Source organism: Stylophora pistillata, chromosome 3 (genome assembly GCF_964205215.1).
Source record: "Stylophora pistillata chromosome 3, jaStyPist1.2, whole genome shotgun sequence".
Taxonomy (NCBI): domain Eukaryota; kingdom Metazoa; phylum Cnidaria; class Anthozoa; order Scleractinia; family Pocilloporidae; genus Stylophora; species Stylophora pistillata.
In genome coordinates this window covers 46,440,911-46,461,060 of record NC_142521.1, presented here as the reverse complement: position 1 = coordinate 46,461,060, position 20,150 = coordinate 46,440,911, and the positions used below count along the sequence as shown (strand labels likewise).

Here is a 20,150-nt window from a genome sequence, read left to right as displayed (position 1 = left end):
ACGAACCATAATGGCATGCTGCGCGCTGTGTGGTAAGTATCCCTTAAAGTCGAAACGCCACAAAAATTTTAATTTAAACTACATATAAATTCTTTCTTAATTCCCGTCTCAATATATTTTTTGATGTATGAATAGGAATGACCGAAGGCAACTACAGGCGACACCACAGGACGTTTGCCTCTAATCTAAAAAAATCTTTCAGTGAAATTGCATCGGCTGACTAAGAAAGCTCATGAATGATCGAGGATTCCACGATGCCTCTCAAAATATAGTATATTAATCAATTTGGTACTTCCTGTGTTCTTGAGTCCTCCATTGTAGTTTCGTAATAGATGGATTATTTAATTATGGATTTTTCTTAAAACAGGTAAAATCAATTTTTAAGCTTTATGCGTCCTACAGACTGCTAAATAATTCAGGCCATTGTCTGAAAACCAACATAGGAAGTTTACTGAGCCTGAATCAAGTTTCGTGACAGATTAGACTGACCACAATTCCCTCAAAGAGTTTGTTCGTCTAGTGTCATCTGAGGTGTTGAGCTTTGCTTAACAGATCAGTTTCTTAAGCAGTCACATGTTCCGGTGACTTTATCTTTAAAATAAGTGAATAACTTGCAATTGTAACCTCTCGTTCTGTTGACTAACGGTAAGTTTTCTCTTTCGTTTATTGCCATTGCTATTTAGGGAAGGATGAAAAGATCTGTAAGATAGATGAAAATGGCCTTGTAAAGTGAACGGTTTTGGGACTGTGGCATTAAATTGAACGAAATTTATGGATTGGCAAGCTACGAATTTCTGACTTATTGATTAGTGCAACTTTGGATTTTGGATCGCCTTAGTCGTGTCGTTGTGTTCTGCAGAGTAATATTTATAATCACTATCACCTTCGCAAAAAAATAAATAAATAAATAAAAAGGCTTATGCGTGATGTATTAGGACGCTATTACTAAAATTGAGTAGTTTGGAGTTTGAATATTAGCTGTAATGTCCACAGGAAGAGCAGGAAAATAACGCAGGAACACAACATGATATAAAACAAAAGTGCATGAGGAATTTGGATTTCAAGAAAGCAGAGTCCAGTCATTAAATGTAGATGTCATATTCATCCTACTCGCTGATTAATGAATTTGTAGTGAAATTAAAACACTGTTGGTGGTACATGAATTTCTGAGATAATGTGTCCCTTGCGTTGCAACGTTTTGGAGACTTTTTGATTAATCTGCAGTAACATCACAAGGTAATCTTCAATGAGACTCAATTTAACGATATTCAGGCGGGTGGAAATATGTTTGAACTAAAAGCGAAAGTCGTTGCAGGGAGAGGAAGTTTCTCTAATTTTAGAAGGACAGAAGAGTCTCATCTCGACGCGGGGGACACATCACCCTAAAAATGGAAATTAGTCACTGAACTAAAGGACCGACTGAGTTATCCTAGTCTGATTTTTTAGAATCTAGTCTAAAAACAATTATAGCCGGCTGAGTACTATTGATCTTTACAGGCGTTTTAAGCGTATTTTCTACTGTAATAAATAAGTTTGGAGTCGTTGCTTTTAATTGGATTCAAGAAAAATAATTTTTTCCCTTGATTGATTTCATAGCAAGCGTTAACTTTACTCTTGCTCTCATTGTTAAAAAACTGGTAAATGCCTCTAAGAAATTTTATATTCACTTTTCAGATTAGTTTCTACCTGAGGTACTTTCAGCAGCACAAGAAGTTGTTAAGGTAAAGAGGAATCTCGTGTATTTCGCAAGTCACGTTATTATTCCAATTTTTAGTGCTTTTTAATAAATGAGATCATGCTATCATTTCAAGCCGTGGAGGGAAATTAAGCACTAAATTAGAACTCGCCAATAGCGAATGAAAAGAAACATTGTGACGTCGAGAAAGTTAAGATAATTTAAATGAAATTTCCATTCAATCCAGCAGTTTTTACAGCTTTTTCACCATTAAAAAAAATTAGAGCTGGCCTAACAGCGACGAAAGAAATATAAAATTAAGTCAAAGCCATAAAATAGAGATCAAATAAATTTAAGTCTTGACAGGAATTTCAAATTTTAGATAAAGTAATCCTATCAGGCATTACGTGACGTTTAATTTTGTCTCAACCGATAAATTTGTCACCGGCCTGTCAGGAGGTGTGGGAAAACTCATCAAGGATGAATTTCAAAGTCCCATGTGTAATGCAAATGTATAGTAATTATATTTTGTTATGCCATGTTAATTAAATGCTTATTGATTCATCTCTTCATCTCCCTTTAATATATATATATATATATATATAACTAACTGCAGACAGTACTTTTTTTTTTTTTTTTTTTTAAATCAACTTTTTTTATACAATGATTAGTGTTATATACAGAACAAAACTCAATTAAAGCTCACTTCAAAGTCGGTGGTAGTAGATCCCACGTATTGCAGGCGACACTTCTTATAGGAAGCCAAGTAAATCACATTTTTAGAGTCACAGGAAAGTCTAGAGTGAATGGTGTAATTTTTGCCGGCTCTGAAAGCTGAGAAATGATTTAGATTCAACGAAGAAATTCTGACAGAGGTCGTATCTTTTCCTATCGCATTTAAAGCAGCCATTGTTATGAGGAATGGTTTGTCTCTCGCTGGAAGTTTTAAAACGAGATGGTGCAAACAATTCTTTGAGATTTTTCGATCGAAGAAAAGATGGTATGATAGAACTTCGAGAAAAAAGTTCTTTCAATTTGGGGTTAGATTGCAGAATAAACAAATGCTTTCTGATTATATTGCCTACGTCGGGCAAGTTAGGATCAAATGCAATAACAAATGGAAATAGTTTCTTCACTTCTTTTCCACGAGTCCTAAGTAAATTATTTCTACGGATGGCGGAGGCTTTGGCGAATTGCTTAGAAACTAATTTAGAAGGGTAATCCTGGTTAACAAGGTCATTTTTGTACTCAGCTGTTTTCTCGGCAAAAAATACTTCTTCAGAGCAATTTCTTTTCAATCTTGTGGCTACTCCAAAAGGAATAGCCTTGAAAACGTGCTTAGCATGGCAGCTGGAAGGCGGAAGATAAAAATGGCTATCTGTGGTTTGGAATAGACGTCTGTCCTGATAGATCCATCGATAAGATGTAAAGTGAGATCAAGTACGTAGAGCTCACGCTCAGAAAAAACTAGCTCAAACTTAATAGTAGGATTCAGAAAATTAATGTAATCAGTAAACTGATGTAGGGCAGGAAGGTCCTGCTGCCAGCGATCAAATACATCATCTCGATATCGCCACCTTAAGGACGGCTTTATCGGACCAGAAAACTTAGCTTTGTGATCAATTTCGCCCATGGCTAAATCGGCATAGCTACAAGCATTCTTCGGACCCATAGCTGTGCCATGGACATGAAGAAAGAAATTCTCTTTAAAAATAGAATGGTTGCATTCCAAACAAAGTTTTACGGCTTCTAAAATACAAGTCGTGGATGGAAATTTGTTTTCTCTAGTATCCAAAGCCTTCCTTACTGCAGTGAGGCCGAGTTTGTTATCGATGTTAGGGAACATTGAAACCACGTCCAACGAGACCAGTAAGGTGCCAGTTGGAAATGGACCGCTTGTGTTAAGATGTTCTATTTTGTTAAAGTGCACCTACACCCAAACATTTTTTTCGCTAACGAAGTAAGCTTATTACTTTGAGTATTTCTGCGCAAAATTTTTTTTATTTGTTCAAATCTTCAATTTTCTATGCCCAGTCAAAATACGGAAAATCGGCCGCCATCTTGCCCCACAACCGAGTTTAAAGAGGAATGGCTCTAGTGGGTAATGTGACGTCAAATCGAGAACACGAAAGTCTGCATTTCACACATTTTCACTTGTTTGGGGAGGTTGTAGTCGATAATTGTCCGAAAATATACCGACTAAGTGTGTTGTAGAAGGATGTAGCAACGTGCGAAATTTGCAAGAGGGTATCGTGCCTCATACATTCTTCATACAACACACCTAGTCGGCATATTTCGGACAATATCGACGATAATCTTCCCAAACAAGTGAAAATGTGTGAGATGCAGACTTTCGTGTTCTCGATTTGACGTCACATTACCCGCTAGAGCCATTCTTCTTTAAACTCGGTCGTGGGGCAAGATGGCGGCCGATTTTCCGTATTTTGACTGGGCATAGAAAATTAAAGATTTGAGCAAATTAAAAAATTTTTGCACAGAAATACTCCAAAAAATAAGCTTATTTCGTTAAGCGAAAAAAAAAATTGGGGTTTAGGTGCACTTTAAGCAGGTCGGTAGTGTCTTTAATAAACGATGGTAATTTTGGAGCAAGTGGTTGAAAATAAAATTCAGTAAAGGCCGATAAGTTTTCAATTGCCGTGCCACAACAAGATGTAATAAGTCTAAGCGGGTTACCCGCTTAGTGTGTTTTGATGTTTCCAAATGCAACTCCTGGTCTCCCTTCTTTATTTAAAACCCATTTGGCTACTTCGGGAGAAATCTCACCTTTTCCGAGCCTTTTGGAGCACCAACTCTCTACTAATGCCAAATGTTTAGAGGTTGGGTCTGATTATAAAGGTTCATAATGCAACTGATTGTTAAGCTGACCAAACATTTTTTCCTCGTACTCCCTTTCATCAATTAAAACAAATCGGGATCCTTTGTCCTGTATACGAATTACTACATTGGAATTTTTAAGTTCTTTAAGCGCAGCCCGTTATTTTTTAGAAAGGTTATCTCTAGCTTGCCTAATGTTCTCAGGATTGATAAGATCACGCCGTACATTAGCTAAAAATAGTTCAATATATATGTATATATATATATATAAATATATAATTTTTTTTATCAAGGTAGCAGTATGGGAAAACCAACTCTTTTCTTTGAGCTCGCACTTATCATGTTCCTCCTAAAAAGAATCAATGCGACAGATAGAGTTTTAACTTGTGGTAAGTTCTATGCGATCAATGAAATTGTTGACTGTTTATGATCTCTTGATGCGGCCTATAGTGAGAGAATAATTAAGTTTTTGAGCAAAAACCCCTCCACAAATACAGTGAGAACCACCACATATTGAAGTGTTCCTTTAAATTAAGCTCAAAAATTAACATGCCTATCGTGGGAATGCAGATAATGATGAACGATTTTTTCATTTTTATTGTAATGAGAGGATCAGAGGTAATCAGCCTGTGTGTCACGTTTTACTGAACTGCGATTGTCGATTTAGCTTTTCTGACCGTGAATATAACATTTGCAATGCAACTGCACCGCTGCTTGATTAACCTTTTCTGCTCTTTTACCTACTTCCATACAGGATTCATCAATGGTCTTACAGCTGAGTTTGACGCGGTAAACTCAGTCTTGAATCATGTCTCTTGCTCGGGAAATATTTCGGTGGTATTGAAAGAATTCAACATTTCTGAAGTAATGAACCTATTTAGTAAAGGTAAGAAGACTATGTCTCTTGAAATATCAATTCATTCGACAGTTACTCTGTTGCTCAAGAATTATCTTTTCAAACATTTATTTTAGCTTCAAACGTCATTTTGCTTATCGAGGGAAGTTCAGCGACAACTCCCGCTTGTGCACTCTCGACAATGACAGGCATTCCTCTCATCCGTCTCCATGGTAACAAAAGACGTTTAGACCAATGTGACAAAGCAATCGTCATGTCAGCAGGATATAAAGACTATGCCCATGCCACAATTGATATACTGAACACCTTCGCATGGAAAAATATTGCGGTGATTTATGAAGGTAATTTGGAGGGTCTCAATAGAATTAACCGATAGCCGTAAAACGGTCAAAAAATTTAGCTGTAAGGCGTAAAAATTTTAAATGTTTTTAACCGTTAGTCGCAAAAAAGTTAACCTTAAAATAAAATTTCTGGCGAAAACAATTGAAAGATAGTAACCGTTAGCCGTAAATTGGCCAAACTTTTGACCATTAGCCGCATAAGCCATCATCTATTGAGACTCTAAATTAAAGGTTAGTTTAATGGCTCCTTATTGTTTTACCTTGTGGTTTCAACATTCCTTTCCTTTGCTTTGTAAATTAAAGAAAAGTGGCAGAAATACCCGCCCTCCCTCAACCTACCTTAAAGAAAATGCTTTGAAATTAATTCACTCTTCTCATGCGTCCGCCATGTTTGATTTAAAGCGAGGCTAACCGCGCAAGCATTGAAAATGGCTGCCACGCACTGTTGTGTGCCGTTGTGTACGGATGATTCAAGATACAACAAAGAGGTATCCTTCCATGCCTTTCCAAAAGAGACCAAAAGGAGAGCAGAGTGGACTGTAAGAATGCGAAGGGATCCAGGACCGAATTTTGAAGTTAGTTCTAACTGTCTGGCATCTCGTTCGGATAGTCTGATTTTGTTTAGAGCTTGATTTAAGCTTCAGATAAAGCTAAAGCATATTCTTCTTATAATTCTATTTATTAGCGCGTTTTTATTGGATTTCATTGATGAAAAGGTTTAAGTGAAATTGATCTTCATATAGTGAATGCAGGCCTATATTCACTATCGCTCCGGTTGCCTTTCTTATGACATCTTGTCAGATTAAAAAGCATACTGCTGTTTGTTCAGAACATTTTGAGAAAACTGATTATAGACGCCCGTTGGCTGGACAGTGGCGGCTATTGAAGTCAAGAGCAGTCCCTTCTTCTTCTCTCTTTGCTTGGACTAAAAAGGAAGAACAGGAAATGTCAAGAAGAATCTTGAAAAGAAAGTCACCAGAGATCCCCCCAACATTTCAGCTTAACACAAAAGGTGCCTACCTTAGTAAATTCCTTTCAGCTTCTGTTCCCATAAACTGCTGCTTTGAAGATGCTTCAAATTTATGTTACTGTTTTTTTTTTTTTTTAGATATGCACTTATGTTACTTTGTTGTGTTTTCTCTGCCATGTTCCATTTATTTGTTCACTTGGATTTAATATTATTTTGCTGTTACACAGGGACTCCATCTAAGAACTTTGAAAATTTAGAGAGAATTTTTTTGTTTTTATAGAACAGGTCACTAACCCAGCATTTACCCATACTCCACATCTTTATGATCATGATTATGGTGTGGTAAGACAGGAAGTGTCAGTTGAGGAGATGCTCCAGGCAGCTAGGAAAGAGATAGAGAGACTCGAACAGGAACTTGATAGGAAGAACAATATAAGTCTGTTCGGCCTTGGCCGATTTATGTATGATGATGAAATGATACGCTTTTATACTGGGTCTCCAAGTAGTAATGTGTTATGGTCATTTATAGATGTGATAAAACCATCTGCTGAAAAAATGATAATGTGGTCTCAAGTTCAACGTGACAGGGCTAAAAAGCCTAGTGGAGGGATAATTAACGCAGAATTTATAAACGTGCAAAAACAGTCCCTTGCTATAGAAGATCAACTGTTCATGTGGTTGTGTAAGGTCAAGCTAGGTACATTTGACTAAGACTTGGCTGTCAGATTCAATGTATCAATTTCTACTGTAAGTAAAATGGTCAAACTTGCTTTATTTTACATTGGGATGTTTACCACTATGGTTGAGTAGATTACACTTTAGAAAAACAATGCCAACTAGTTTTAAAGATAGTTTCAGCAATGTGCGTATGATCATAGATTGCACAGAAATGAAGGTTCAGACACCTTCCTCTCTTGTGCTTCATTCTGAGTTTTACTCTAGTTACAAAAGTGCAACCACTTTCAAAGGTCTTGCTGGTGTTACCCTTAGTGGTGCAGTGTCCTTCATCTCCAAACTCTACACGGGATCTATTAGTGACAGGGAGATAGTGAGAAGGTGTGGAGTTTTAAACCTGTTAGAGGATGGAGATGGGGTTATGACAGACAAAGGTTTCACTATAGAAGACCTTTTATCTCCTTTAAGCTGTTCTCTCAACATTCCACCATTTTTGAGTGAAAAGGTTCAATTTTCCAAGGAAGATGTAGAAAGGACTCAACAAATAGCGAAGGTAAGGATCCATGTAGAGAGGGCAATTCGTAGAGTCAAGGAAAACCATTTATTTGATGCTGTAATTCCACTATCATTGGCCTCTTCATTGAATAAAATATGGTCTGTCTGTTGTATGCTGTCAAACTTTAAAGGACCTATATTTAAAAATGATAGCAATTAATTTGAATGAAACATTTACAAATAAAAATTAGGTTTTATCAGTGATGTAACATTTACAATGATGGAAGATAATAATTGTAATAAAACACAACACATCCCTTTGGTACAGTGTCATAGTTGCACTCGACATACTCTAATTCATTCTCGCTAAACAATGTACCAAACTGTGTTTCTTTGTAGACAGTTTTAGCTCTTCCTAGAAATTCCCTTATAAATTCTGGGTTGGGGTAGTTTGGCAGAGGATTATACAAATTACTCTCTACACCATCTATGGAACGCTTCTTACATTTAGGACCTCCCTCTGATTTTAATTCGGGTTTTCTAACAATAAGATTATCAACAGCTTCAGGATGGATTGCAGCTGAATGGGGCCTGTGCCATTCCTGTGGCATAGATGTCTTGGATGGTACTTCTGGGACAGCATCACATTTAAGGAGGCTGTAATGGGCTGCCTGGTACATCAGTGCCACCTTATGGTTACATATTTCCTGGCCAGCCTTACATGAGCAGGAATGATCCACCACTTCCTTACTGTTAAACGAAATCTTTGAAAGAATATGAAACAGAAGTTTTTTTAAGCTTATAATTATTATTTTGGAAATAAGGAAACAATTAACAAGAAAGCAGGAAATTAAGAAAAAATTATTTACCATAGAATCAAAGAATCAACCTTCAAGACAAGGAACTTCAACTTTCTGTTAATGGGACACTCATCAATAACATCTCTACCTATAAGTACTTAGGTGTTCACCTTGACTCATCACTAAACCTTGCATCACATTTTGACCGAATCTATAAAAAAGCTGCAACCAGAATTAATCTCTTGCGATCAATTCGTCCTTTGATCGACCAAAAGTGTGCAGAATCGATCTATAACACTATGATCGCACCTATTTTTACCTATTGCGGAACACTTGGTCTTAGCTTTCCGGATTACCGAAAGGAAATGATAAAGAACATCGAACGACGAGGCTTTAAAGTTATTGGCTATAGTTCTTTTAATCCCCCATCCGTGAACAATTTGATCAAGCGTAAAAGCTGTTTGTTTGTTTTCGACTGTCTCCTGAATAATGTTTGCACACCCTTTAAGAACTACTTCGAAAGACTGGTTCATTCTAAGGCCACTAGGAATAACGGTACATCAGTGAAATTACCCAAAGTACGTTTAGAATTTGGTAAAAAGAGCTTCTATTACCAAGGAGCAAAGACTTTCACCAACCTGCCTGCTGAACTAAGGTCGTTAGATTCGAGACTGAAATTTAAGAACAAATTGCGAGATTATTTTAGTTAAAAAAAATTCGATCTAAACGTGGTTATAGGTATCCTTTTTCAGAGCATTTTATTTTATTGTATGCTTTTCTAGACCTTAAGATCAATGATTATATCTTGTTAAGTTTTATTTTATTTATTTATTTATTATTTTGACAGGACCCCAAGGACAACAGTGTTACACACTGATGTGTTTTCAATCCTGTATAAAAATTCGTTATTATTATTATTATTATTATTATAATTTATCAATTTGTAATGAATAGCGTACATTCTTGTTCATACAGAAATAAGAAAGAAAGGGAATAATTGAAGGCTATTTGAATTATTTGAAAGAACTTTCACAGTATTCAGTAAAATGTCAACTGCCTCATGCACTTAGGTTACTTAAATTTAGCATTCAGCGAAAAAACAACCATTCAACTAACCTGTAAGTAGTGTGGCTCCTCATTTTTCCTTAACGACTTAAAACATCTTGCTTTGATAAACACAGTGTCATCTTCTCCTCTTTTACCAACTTAAAGAACAATCATACCGGTAGTTAAGTACCTGCTTGGAAATACCCGGCTTTGCAAGCTTGCCCACAAAAGCAAACACTGCAGAAATGAACGATTTACCTTCAAAATCTTTGATAAATCCTTCGCAGAAAAACTTATAGCCTTTAACAATGCCACTCTGGGGTGCTTTGTTGAGCTTAACAAAAGTATCGACGTCTTTCATCGTCATTTCAGGGTTATCTTTCAGTAATCTGGTCCATCCGATCGGCAAAACACTTCTGGCATTGGCAGCCATTTTCAATGTTTGCTCGTTAGCCTCGCTTTCAATCAAACATGGCGGACGCATGAGAAGAGAGAATTGCGATAACAATTCAATTGTTTCACTTTTACCCTTGTGAACTGTTCGATTGAAAACTCACCTTTGAATATGACATGTCCTACAGCCTGTTAGGTATGATATTTAAATGACTTTTAGCTTCTCTGTATGCTTCTGTTTAGAAAGTCGAGTCCACGAGGCTGGCTATTTTCACGCCTTATCCCAGAAATCACAACTGACCGTTGATTTAGTTCAGTTTTCTAACCACGGAAAATTTGAGAATCTAGCAGAACCAGCCATCAGAGCGATGGAACAAGTACAGATTTTTGATGCTGATGTTGTTGTTCTTTACATGGAAAACAATAACATTGAGCTGATGTTACAGCAGGTAATAATCAAATATATATGTTATAAATTAGCCTTCTTGATGTATTTTGTTTTACCAGTGTCATTTTAAAGTAATTTAACACGGAATCTGTCGTTCTTTTTCACGGCAGAAGCCTTGTCGACACAAAAAGAAATATATTTGGATTATTCAAGGACTGGTATGATATTCAAACTTGTTTAAGAAACATTTGAAATTATGCAAAGTATACCTTACAAATGCTGGTGTACTGTCAGCGGAAGCCAGCAGTAACAATGGGGGTAACCGCTTTCAACCCAGAGACTAGGTAGTCGTATTTTCACCATTTTAGTCTCATATCACTATTAACTTTACAACGTTCGGATAAACGTTTATTGTGTTCAAATCAGCTTACGTCAGTTAACTGCTTTTGTGCTTTATTCTTACCCGCTACAGACTCCCTTAAATTTCACCTGGTATCAAAATATTGTGGTGACTTTAAAGCTACTTCAGACCTCAGCCGCTGATGAACTAAAACATGGAGTTGGGTATGGCTACAACAATTTCATCAACAAGGCAAGTCTACTACATTTCCGGCAGCAGTTTTTCTACTTCGCTATTGCTCCACCAAACGTTCCTCCTTTCAGAAACAGTACTGTGCAAAAGTAATGCAAACGTTTATCGTCGAATATCGTGCTTTTTTCTTCCGAGATATCGCCCTATATTAATGAAGTGATGAAGTATTCAATTGAAAATAAGTGTAAAGTCGTTATACTGAAACGCCTGTAATACTGTAGGTTTCCATTTTGCCTGCATAGTGTTGTGTTCACTGTAGGTGTTTTAAAGCCCTAGAATTTGGCATTATACTTGATTGTTGTCGGATCATCATGTAAGACACATGTATGCACAAACTCCAAAAGATACATAGAAAAAGTTACAAATACAACGTGGAAACATAGGTAAGTTAATCTTTAAAATGTGGGAGAACATGTTTATCGGCAGGAAAAGTTGCATGTACGTTAGATATACTTATGATAAAAAAATATTAATTGCCTTCACTGAAAGGAGTGAGGAGTTTCCTCCGCTATTTTTTTTTTTTTTTTTTTTTTTTTTTGACACAAGGTTAAGAAACTGTATTGAAAACGTCGTCCTTTGCCATTTCAACAGGAACTGGTTGCTGTTAGTTACGACGCAATCCAGATTATCCAAAAAGCGGGAAACTCAGAGCCTTGCTTGTCTATTAATGGGTCCGTATCTGGCCCTGAAGATAAGAACGCAATGTTAACATGCATAAGAAAGGTGAAAATAATTTCCACTTTGAATACCTCTGTTTCGTTTTTTCTCCTTTCGTTTGTATATTTTTGTTTTGTTTTGTTGTGTTTTTGTTTTTTTCCCTTTTTATTCAATTTGAAATAATTTCAAAAATGAGTGTGTTCAAGTTAGATTTATTGAATCCTATTTGTAAAATTTAACAGGTCATTCTTCATGGTGTGACAGGACTTCTTCAATTTAATGAGAATGGTGAAAGGGTGGGAGTTCAACTGGAAATCTTAAATCTGCGTAACAATTCCCTCAAGAAGGTAGGTATCAGGCTACCGATTCGTTTTCTAACATATATATATATATATATATATATATATATACCTGCAGACAGTGCACACTGTTTCGACCTATGTGGGTCTCATCAGTGCAGTGCAGACACTGGGCCAAGCTCTGGAATAAACCATTGCCTGGGCGCTACACTTGTGGGACCAAGTGCAGACACGTTGCCATGCGCGAGTGCTCAAATCACAACTAAGGTGATGAGCTTCGCCCGAAGGCTAAGTGCATGGCAACCCCAGTGTAGAGTGCTCAATCGCAAGGTAGCCAAAAGGCAAAGCCAATATATATACACATATATATGAACTTATTTACAAAAGTAAAGAACCACTAATCAAGTCTCATGAACCAAAGGTTCTCGAAAAGCGAAACTGTATGTTTTAGTGCCCCCTTGATGGGGCAGATAGATAGATAGATAGATAGATAGATAGATAGATAGATAGATAGTTTATTCATAACCGATTTGCAACCAAAAGTTGAATTATACGATTATTTACAAGTTTCAAACATTGATAATTACGTTAGACTAAATGTATTAAAACAGCAATAAGAACACTAAATATATGTTCTAAAGCAAAAAACCCCTTGTATAAAACTGTTCAAGCCTAAAGGGCATTGAAGGTAATAAAACTATTACGAAACCTGTTCGTCTTGGGTATTTCTTTATACTGAGTCGCTGCCCAAAGGATTTGTCTAATAACTACCAGATTTATCCAGTCTTTCATGGAAAAATAGATACTATTTTGGGACTTAACCTCTTTCGCGTCATACCTGAGCTTTGTATCCATATTTCGTTTTTAGATAGGTACGTGGAATTCCACCAAAGGTGCAGTGATGACTGGAAATATCCAAAGTAACATGGATAATCCGCTCTCAAAAACTACTCTGGAGGGAAGAAAGCTCCGAGTTGTCGTTGTACTGGTAATGAGCCTCAAGTGAGATGTCTTATAACATGTTCGATATAATTTTCTGAACGCGGATAGAGTCTAGGCTTAACTAGGAGATGGAAGAAAAGGGCCTTTTGTGGTCGAAAATCCACCGTAAGGTGATGCGGATTCACTTTCAAGTGCGCCATTTGATTTCCAAGCGTGGTTAAAGATGGGAAAGCACAGAATAACAGGAAATGAACCCAGTAAAGCAAATTAAAGTAAATAAATCAAGCTGAATTCCTGATCGACTTGATCTGTAGCGTAGCTTTTGCAATAATCTACTTTAGAAAATCTCCTTTGATCATTTCTGAAAAAAATATCTGGCTACATGCATATGGCAGAATTCGAAATACCAACTTTGAATTGAGTAATTAATGATTAATCTGCTATTATTATACCACCAGGACGCTCCATTCGCAATAAAAAGGAGAAAAGAAGATGGCGGATTTTTCTACGAAGGGTACTGTATTGATCTTCTAAATGAGCTTGCAAGAAAACTGAAATTTACCTACGAGGTTTACATTTCTCCTGACGGGAAGTATGGAGCTGAAAACGAGAACGGAACTTGGAACGGAGTTATTAATGAGATTTTGAATGAGGTACGATATGGAATTTCAGAGCGTTTTTTTTGGTTGATGGTTCAAATTATTAGAAAGCAAGTTCATTCGATAAAAATTTAGAATTACTGTGGTGTAACAGTGCCATCACTGATACATTGCCACTGTACAGTAAATAACGTTCTTGCAAGAAGAACCGATTAACATACTCAGTTTGTGAGATCGCAAATCTGTTGTGCAGAGAATGCAAGGAAGCTAAGATTCTCTTCCGAAAGAAGGTCTGCGTGAGTAACAAGGTTAAGATTAATCTTCTAAGAATTTCATTGTTATTATTATTAATATTTCCAAAGCGAACGGATATGGCGATTTCCGCACTAACTATAACTGAAAGGCGAGAGAAAGTCGTGGATTTCAGCTTCCCCTTTATGCACTTCACCACGGATATATTATTGAGGAAGCCATCTTTCGGAGAAAAAATTGACCTTTCCCAGTTTATGGCCCCGTTTGATAATCAAGTCTGGTTCGCTACCTTGGCCACCTTGGTAATCATCTCCATTGCTGTGTTTGTATTAAACTTCTACAGTCCTTATGGATATAAAGATGATAATGGCCGAGGCACATCAAAAGAGTTCAGCTTCTTCAACAGTATGTGGTTTGCTTTAGCTTGTATGCTGCAACAGGGGGGAGATAATACACCAAAGAGCCTATCAGGTTAAGTATATATACGTATACTAGTAAAGATATCCAGTAAAGGAGATGATTCTGCAGAATTCTCGTCATAATAAACGTGGATTACATGTTTTGAACAACAATTTTTCATAAGTCATTCGTACGTTTCCGTGTAATGTGCGGTTCTATGACTGTGGTTAGGGCGGGGCAGTTTGGTTTGAATTTCATTGCACCAGCCATTAGACAGACAGTATTCCTTAAACCCAAAAACTAAGCTTGATATTTTACTCTCAATTATCCTCAGGTCGGATACTCGTTGGTTGTTATTGGTTCTGCATATTAATCTGGGTCTCGACGTACACTGCCAACCTGGCAGCTTTTTTCACTGTAAAAAACGCCGAGCATCCAATAAACAACATTGAAGACCTTGTGAAATCGTCTTATTCGGTAGCAGTGCTTGATTCATCTAGCAACTCTGAGTACTTAAAGCTCAGTGGCTATGAAACACACAAAAAGATCTGGCGAAAAATAGAATCAGAAGGTACTCTTGTTGAAAGCGTAACACAGGGTATTCAGTGGGTGAGAGAAAAAGAGGATTTCGCGCTCATAACCGATGGGCCGTCACTCAAAGAAATTGCTGGCAAGCCACCGTGTGATTTAACAGTTGGTAAATATTACAACACTGAATTTTTATTATTTAAAATATTCATGCGCTCAAGGATGCATTTTGTCATACTATTGATTGAGTGGATAGTTGTTTTATTAAAAAAACGCCCCCAAGATATTAGACAAATCTTCTCGACTTTATTTTGTGAAAAGAAACCGGATTTAACAATGTACAGAAATTAGATTATGATATATTGGCTCATATACCATAATGGCTGAGCCAATAAAAACTCTTGAATTGCATTATCCAATGATCCAGTTTTTAATAATAAATCTTATATCAATGATCAATATACAAAAAGACGCCAGAGAATCTATAGACCAAGCAGTCTTCAGTGTACACCCATGGTTTACCTTTCTGACTGACCAAGCGGAATACCCCAGATTTGATAAATCCATTTGAGTATTTAATCAACAGTGTGACGTCAACTCCTTTTATTTTTTAGTACCAGGTTTAAGCACGTCTAAAGGACACGCACTGGCCTTTCAAGCCAACGATCCCCATGTGAATGAATTCAGTCTTGCTATTTTGCGTTTACAAGAAAACGATTTCCTCGCTAACTTGAAACGGAAATGGTGGGGAAACAGAAACGACTGTCCAGTTAAAGAAGAAACATGTACGTTATTTACATTTGAAATGAAACACCTCTGCTCTTTGGTTGTCAAAGGGAGCCCATCGATGCAAATTATGTGTTAAGGTTGTTTTGGCTCCAAATACTAACTACGGATGAAATTAATAATACTAATAAAACGATAATAATAGTTGCAGCAATAAAAATATCAAATTATGGAAGTTAAGTGTGAAGGTGTAGTCTGATCGTCCGGGTGAGTGTAGTCCTGAGAGGGACTGTTGTCGGTGGCAGTGACTGACGTTTCGACAACCTGTGCGGAAGCCATCATCAGAGTCAAGTGATGACGACTTCCGCACAGGTTGTCGAAACGTCAGTCACTACCACCGACAACAGTCCTTCTCAGGACTACACTCACCCGGACGATCAGACTACACCTTCACATGTTACCCCCGGTTTCAAGCCATTTACTGCATTATGGAAGTTAAGGTTTTGAACAAGTTCTGTGTATTGAACATCAAAGCGATCTTCGTTGCGATGATTTGTATTTGAAGTCATTATCACGAAAATATAACACGATATTGAAATTACAAATTTCAAGATACTTGTCTTGCGAAACTCAGTACTTTATTATACTTTAATAACCATATTGAGAAATCAAGCCTTTAACTTTTTTCAAAGTCAGTTAAACGCGGAAAATGGTATCGAATAATGGCATGGAATCGGATTGAGGTCTATACGATGTATAGGGCCACCTGCGAATATCTGGAGTGCAGAAGTGAGGATAACTATTAATAAGCAAATCCTGTCTTATTTTTTCCATTTTCAGCGTTGTCTCGAAAGCAAATTGATCTTATGAGTCTGCTGGGTGTCTACGTGGTGTTGTGTGCTGGGATGGTAGCAGCTTTCCTGACCCTTATTGCTGAAATATTCTGGAAAAGAAGAGCTAAACAAGGTGTTATGAAGTCTGTAGATAGTTCAGTATGATTTAGTGATTCGTTTATATTTAGAATGTAGTCATTATAATTATGAATTCAAAGTCCGAAGTTATTTAGTTTAAGCTAAACTGATGAGTTCCTAAGTTTAACTTCCATAAGTGAACGCGCTTAGTTTGTCTACTGACCTTGGTTTCGACCCACACGAAACTTCTTGCTTTGGCTTACGCATTCAGAGGTAAATTCATTTTATTGGAACCACTAAGTGCGACGTTGTTAATTTGTGATATTGTTGTAAAATTGGTTGGTTTAGTGTTCTTACAACATATGTTTACTCTCCCAAGGTGAGTCAGCTAGCATGCCCATCTATGCTCAGCAAAAGAAAATAATTATATAAGCATGTACTTTAGAACTTACTGTAGAAGAAGAATGTAGACGGAGCTTAGAAGTGAGTAGATAGAGCGGCACAAGCTTGGCAGAATTCAGCAGCACAAGTCAGTAGGTAGCAGTATGAGTCCGTAAGAGCTCGACGAGATTTAACAGAGTTTAGAGTCAGACAACCAGGGTTACAACGAATACAAAAAGAACTTGATGTAAGGAGATAGAGAAAAAAGAGTGAAAGACAGTTTGAGAGTCCTCGGTGCCTTTCGCTGAGCGTGGTATGGTCCGTAGCTAGTTCCCCCGACTTTGCCCCACAATATACTTGGCGAACTACATCGCAGCAATGGTTTGTATTATGCTGTTATTCAAAACTTTATTCGCTATTTATCTAAATGATGCTAGAGTTTTCTCTAGTAACCAACATGAGGTTGGCTCGTATGATCATTTAAGTTTTGAAGAGTAGAAAAGCAGAAAGCACGAAAAATAATTTCTCCATTGCTTTCGCGAATGAAACCTATAAAAGGCAAATTGCACGTTTTCTTTTTTACACTTATGTACATAAAAACAAAAAACTAATAATCTTTACAGAGCTCATATTATACTTCACTGTAAGTTCTACAGGAAACGGCTCGGTTCCTTTAAAAACTAAAGCCGAAGTTCTGCGTAAGCAACTTCATCCTCTAAACGTTCTTTTAACTACGAATATTATAATAATGTTAACCATGTATTGAAGTTTATTTACCCGATTGCTGTTGCTTTTTTAATATCAATTTAAGTTTTATCATATTTATTTGAGAAAGCAAGGAGCGGAACGTAAAGGAAGGAAAGTGGGACTCGACTATACACCTGGATAAATAGTTTTGGTCGATTCTGAGACGCTATTTTTCGAATCGAATTGTTCGTAAATTGAATTTCCTCCCTTTTGAGAAGCGTTCTCTACCTTCAATTGTTTTATTCGAATCTAAAGAAGTGGCATTTTAGCGTGCTATGAGGGAACATTCATTAGTCTTCGCCTGAAGGGGACGGGATTTTGAGGGGGAACACATAGTTTTCAGGGAAAACAGTGAATCAGCTGTCGTCGCCAACAGAGTATAAAGCGAAGAGTGCCAATTTAATGCTAATGAAGGACGGACCATGATAATGTTACAGAGCCTTATGGGGATCAGGTAGATTTCTATCGTGGTACAACCAAAACCTTCCGAATAAATAATGACCGGTCCCCAGCAACACAAATCAAACTAAAAAATAATGGTTTTTCCATCTCCATAACTCAAAGGTTAAATTCGTACTGTAAACATTAATTTTTTGGAATATTTTCCCTAGGCGCGTGAACTTCTTGACTTTGAAATATGATATAACTCTGTACTGCACTAGTTAATATACTACTTCCTGAGGGTATCTAAAAGATAGAAATGCTGCAGTACATTCTGTTGTTAGCGAAATAATTTACGCAGTGCTGCGGATTCCAAGACGTGCATTGAGAAACATATCTCAGAAGACATTTTCTGCGAGAGAGAAAGCAAGTATACTCTAAAAAAATTTTCCTCTGTGCCCACGTACATGCAGAAGAAAAATACTGCCTTTTCAGTAACATGATCTCATCCGGCTTTGCTAAACCTCAAGAACATACAGAGGGGAAATGGCATCTTAAAAGTAACCCTTATTATTGCATCATAAAGGAAGGAAAAGTCATTGAGAAATATCCTAATAAGAGCTTAACTTTGAGGGCGGGTTTAAAAGCGCTGGCGAATGGCAGGGGTCGCACAAGCCTAGGGAAGGTGTGTTTTTTATTGGGGGTTGGGTCGGGGAGTTTTAGAATTTTTTGGCGACAAAAATCGTAGCCCTCCCACCTCCCAGAATGGATTAATGCATGACCCTTCACAAATAAATACACAAAAACATCTGACCCTTCCCCCACCTCCTCCAAGACAAAAGTAACCGGAAGTGAAAATAACTAACCGGAAGTGTTACTTACATAACTGCGTCTGCGCACAAAGCAATTAATTGGGTGGTGTGTGATTGCACTGTGAAAATTTGAAAATGGGCAAGGATGTACGAGGAATAAAAAGAGGGAAATGTGCTTGTGGTGAATCCGAGGATTTCATGAGGTCAGATGGAGCAACTTGTGGTTATTGTAGTTGTTTGCCGACTCGCCATTCTAGAAGGATGCCCGCTACTCTGACTTTGTTGGTGGCGCATCGGGTCGGCGGGAACAAGTGAAAGTGCAAGTCTAGAGAAGTGGAAAGATGAAGACCCGGGGTGGTTCCCGAACCCAAAAGGTGTATATACTAAATTCTCAAATAGCACTCTGCCCAAAAAACTGTAATCCTTCCCCGGTTGCGAATAAAACAGGTTTGACCCTCCCCAATTTGTAAAAAAAATTTATTAAGGACCCTCCCCTCCAAAGCTCCGGCCCGCCACCCACCCCCCTCCCTTCCCCAATAAAAAACGTACCTTCCCTTATCAGCATCAACGGTCGATTGCCTTTTGCTTTCCGGTTTACTGGCGTGTCAACTTTAACAAGGTAGAGTTATTCATTTATCAAGTAAGAAAGTATGTAAGTAACTAAAATCCTTTATTTAAACACGATCAATGGTTAAAGCAAATACATGCTTGTGGGGGTCGTGTATTGCTTAACTAAGTTTAAAAATCTGAAATACTTTAAATAATAAACACTAGAACTCGTGCACTGCATAAAATTCAGAGGTCTAAAATATAAAATCGCGCATCATCTTCTTAGGTATCGTCTGAACAGATAGGCTGTTAAAATTAAGTTCCCTAAATGATGGGTCCTGTTTCACTTTTCTGAGAAATTTTTTGAGATTACGAGAATCGTATGATACACGATCCTTGCAGTAGAGAGCGCTATTTATGCAATTACGAGAATCGTTTAACTAATCGGAAACGAAGTTCCACAGTGCAGCGCCTCGAAAACGTATCGAGTGTTTCATGAATTGAGTTGAAAATCTTGGAACGATAGCTTTCTTATGTCCTCTTTGGTTCTATCGACTGTCTTGACAAGATTTATTTTGTACATATCGTATACCCGCGAGTCCCAGTTGCTAACTTCCATAGCTGTTTTCGATGACGTTTCCCATGGCAAGTTATAAATCAGCCTTGCAGCTCTACAATGTAGTGCTTGTAGGGATTTTATATGGTCTAAGTTATTGCAATTTCCCCAGATGGTGATCCCGTATGACACAGAAGGAAGGATCACTTTAAAATATAAATCCAGGAGTGATTTTCTTGCTAGAGGAGAGCACTTTTTCAGCAAATTTAGTTTGGTGACAAAGCTGTTCTTTAGATCTGTGAGATGCTGTGTTCAGTGTTTATATAAATACACGTAACTACGAT

At 37.3% G+C, this 20,150-nt stretch overlaps 1 protein-coding gene and 1 pseudogene across 1 annotated transcript; one reads left to right on the top strand and one right to left on the bottom strand.

Annotated features, from left to right (window-relative positions):
* The first annotated feature begins 484 nt into the window (after positions 1–484).
* On the top strand, positions 485–20,150 carry LOC148736441 (glutamate receptor ionotropic, kainate 2-like). Its single transcript, XM_088755031.1, has 16 exons — positions 485–645; positions 1,675–1,721; positions 4,804–4,899; positions 5,265–5,396; positions 5,483–5,707; positions 10,331–10,536; positions 10,646–10,693; positions 10,948–11,067; positions 11,659–11,790; positions 11,967–12,071; positions 12,892–13,011; positions 13,424–13,618; positions 13,927–14,287; positions 14,550–14,912; positions 15,358–15,528; positions 16,310–20,150. The coding sequence occupies exons 3-16, from the start codon at positions 4,812–4,814 to the stop codon at positions 16,465–16,467; spliced, it is 2,424 nt and encodes an 807-aa protein (XP_088611157.1). The 5' UTR covers positions 485–645; positions 1,675–1,721; positions 4,804–4,811; the 3' UTR covers positions 16,468–20,150.
* On the bottom strand, positions 2,367–4,568 carry LOC148736442 (uncharacterized; annotated as a pseudogene).

What these genes read in the sequence shown, in the direction of transcription:
- LOC148736441 (XM_088755031.1), top strand. Translation starts at nt 4,812, where the DNA reads ATGGGAAAACCAACTCTTTTCTTTGAGCTCGCACTTATCATGTTCCTC. An exon ending in TTGAGCTGATGTTACAGCAG is followed by an intron (nt 10,537 to 10,645) that starts GTAATAATCAAA and finishes TTTTCACGGCAG; the next exon opens with AAGCCTTGTCGACACAAAAA. An exon ending in TACACCAAAGAGCCTATCAG is followed by an intron (nt 14,288 to 14,549) that starts GTTAAGTATATA and finishes AATTATCCTCAG; the next exon opens with GTCGGATACTCGTTGGTTGT.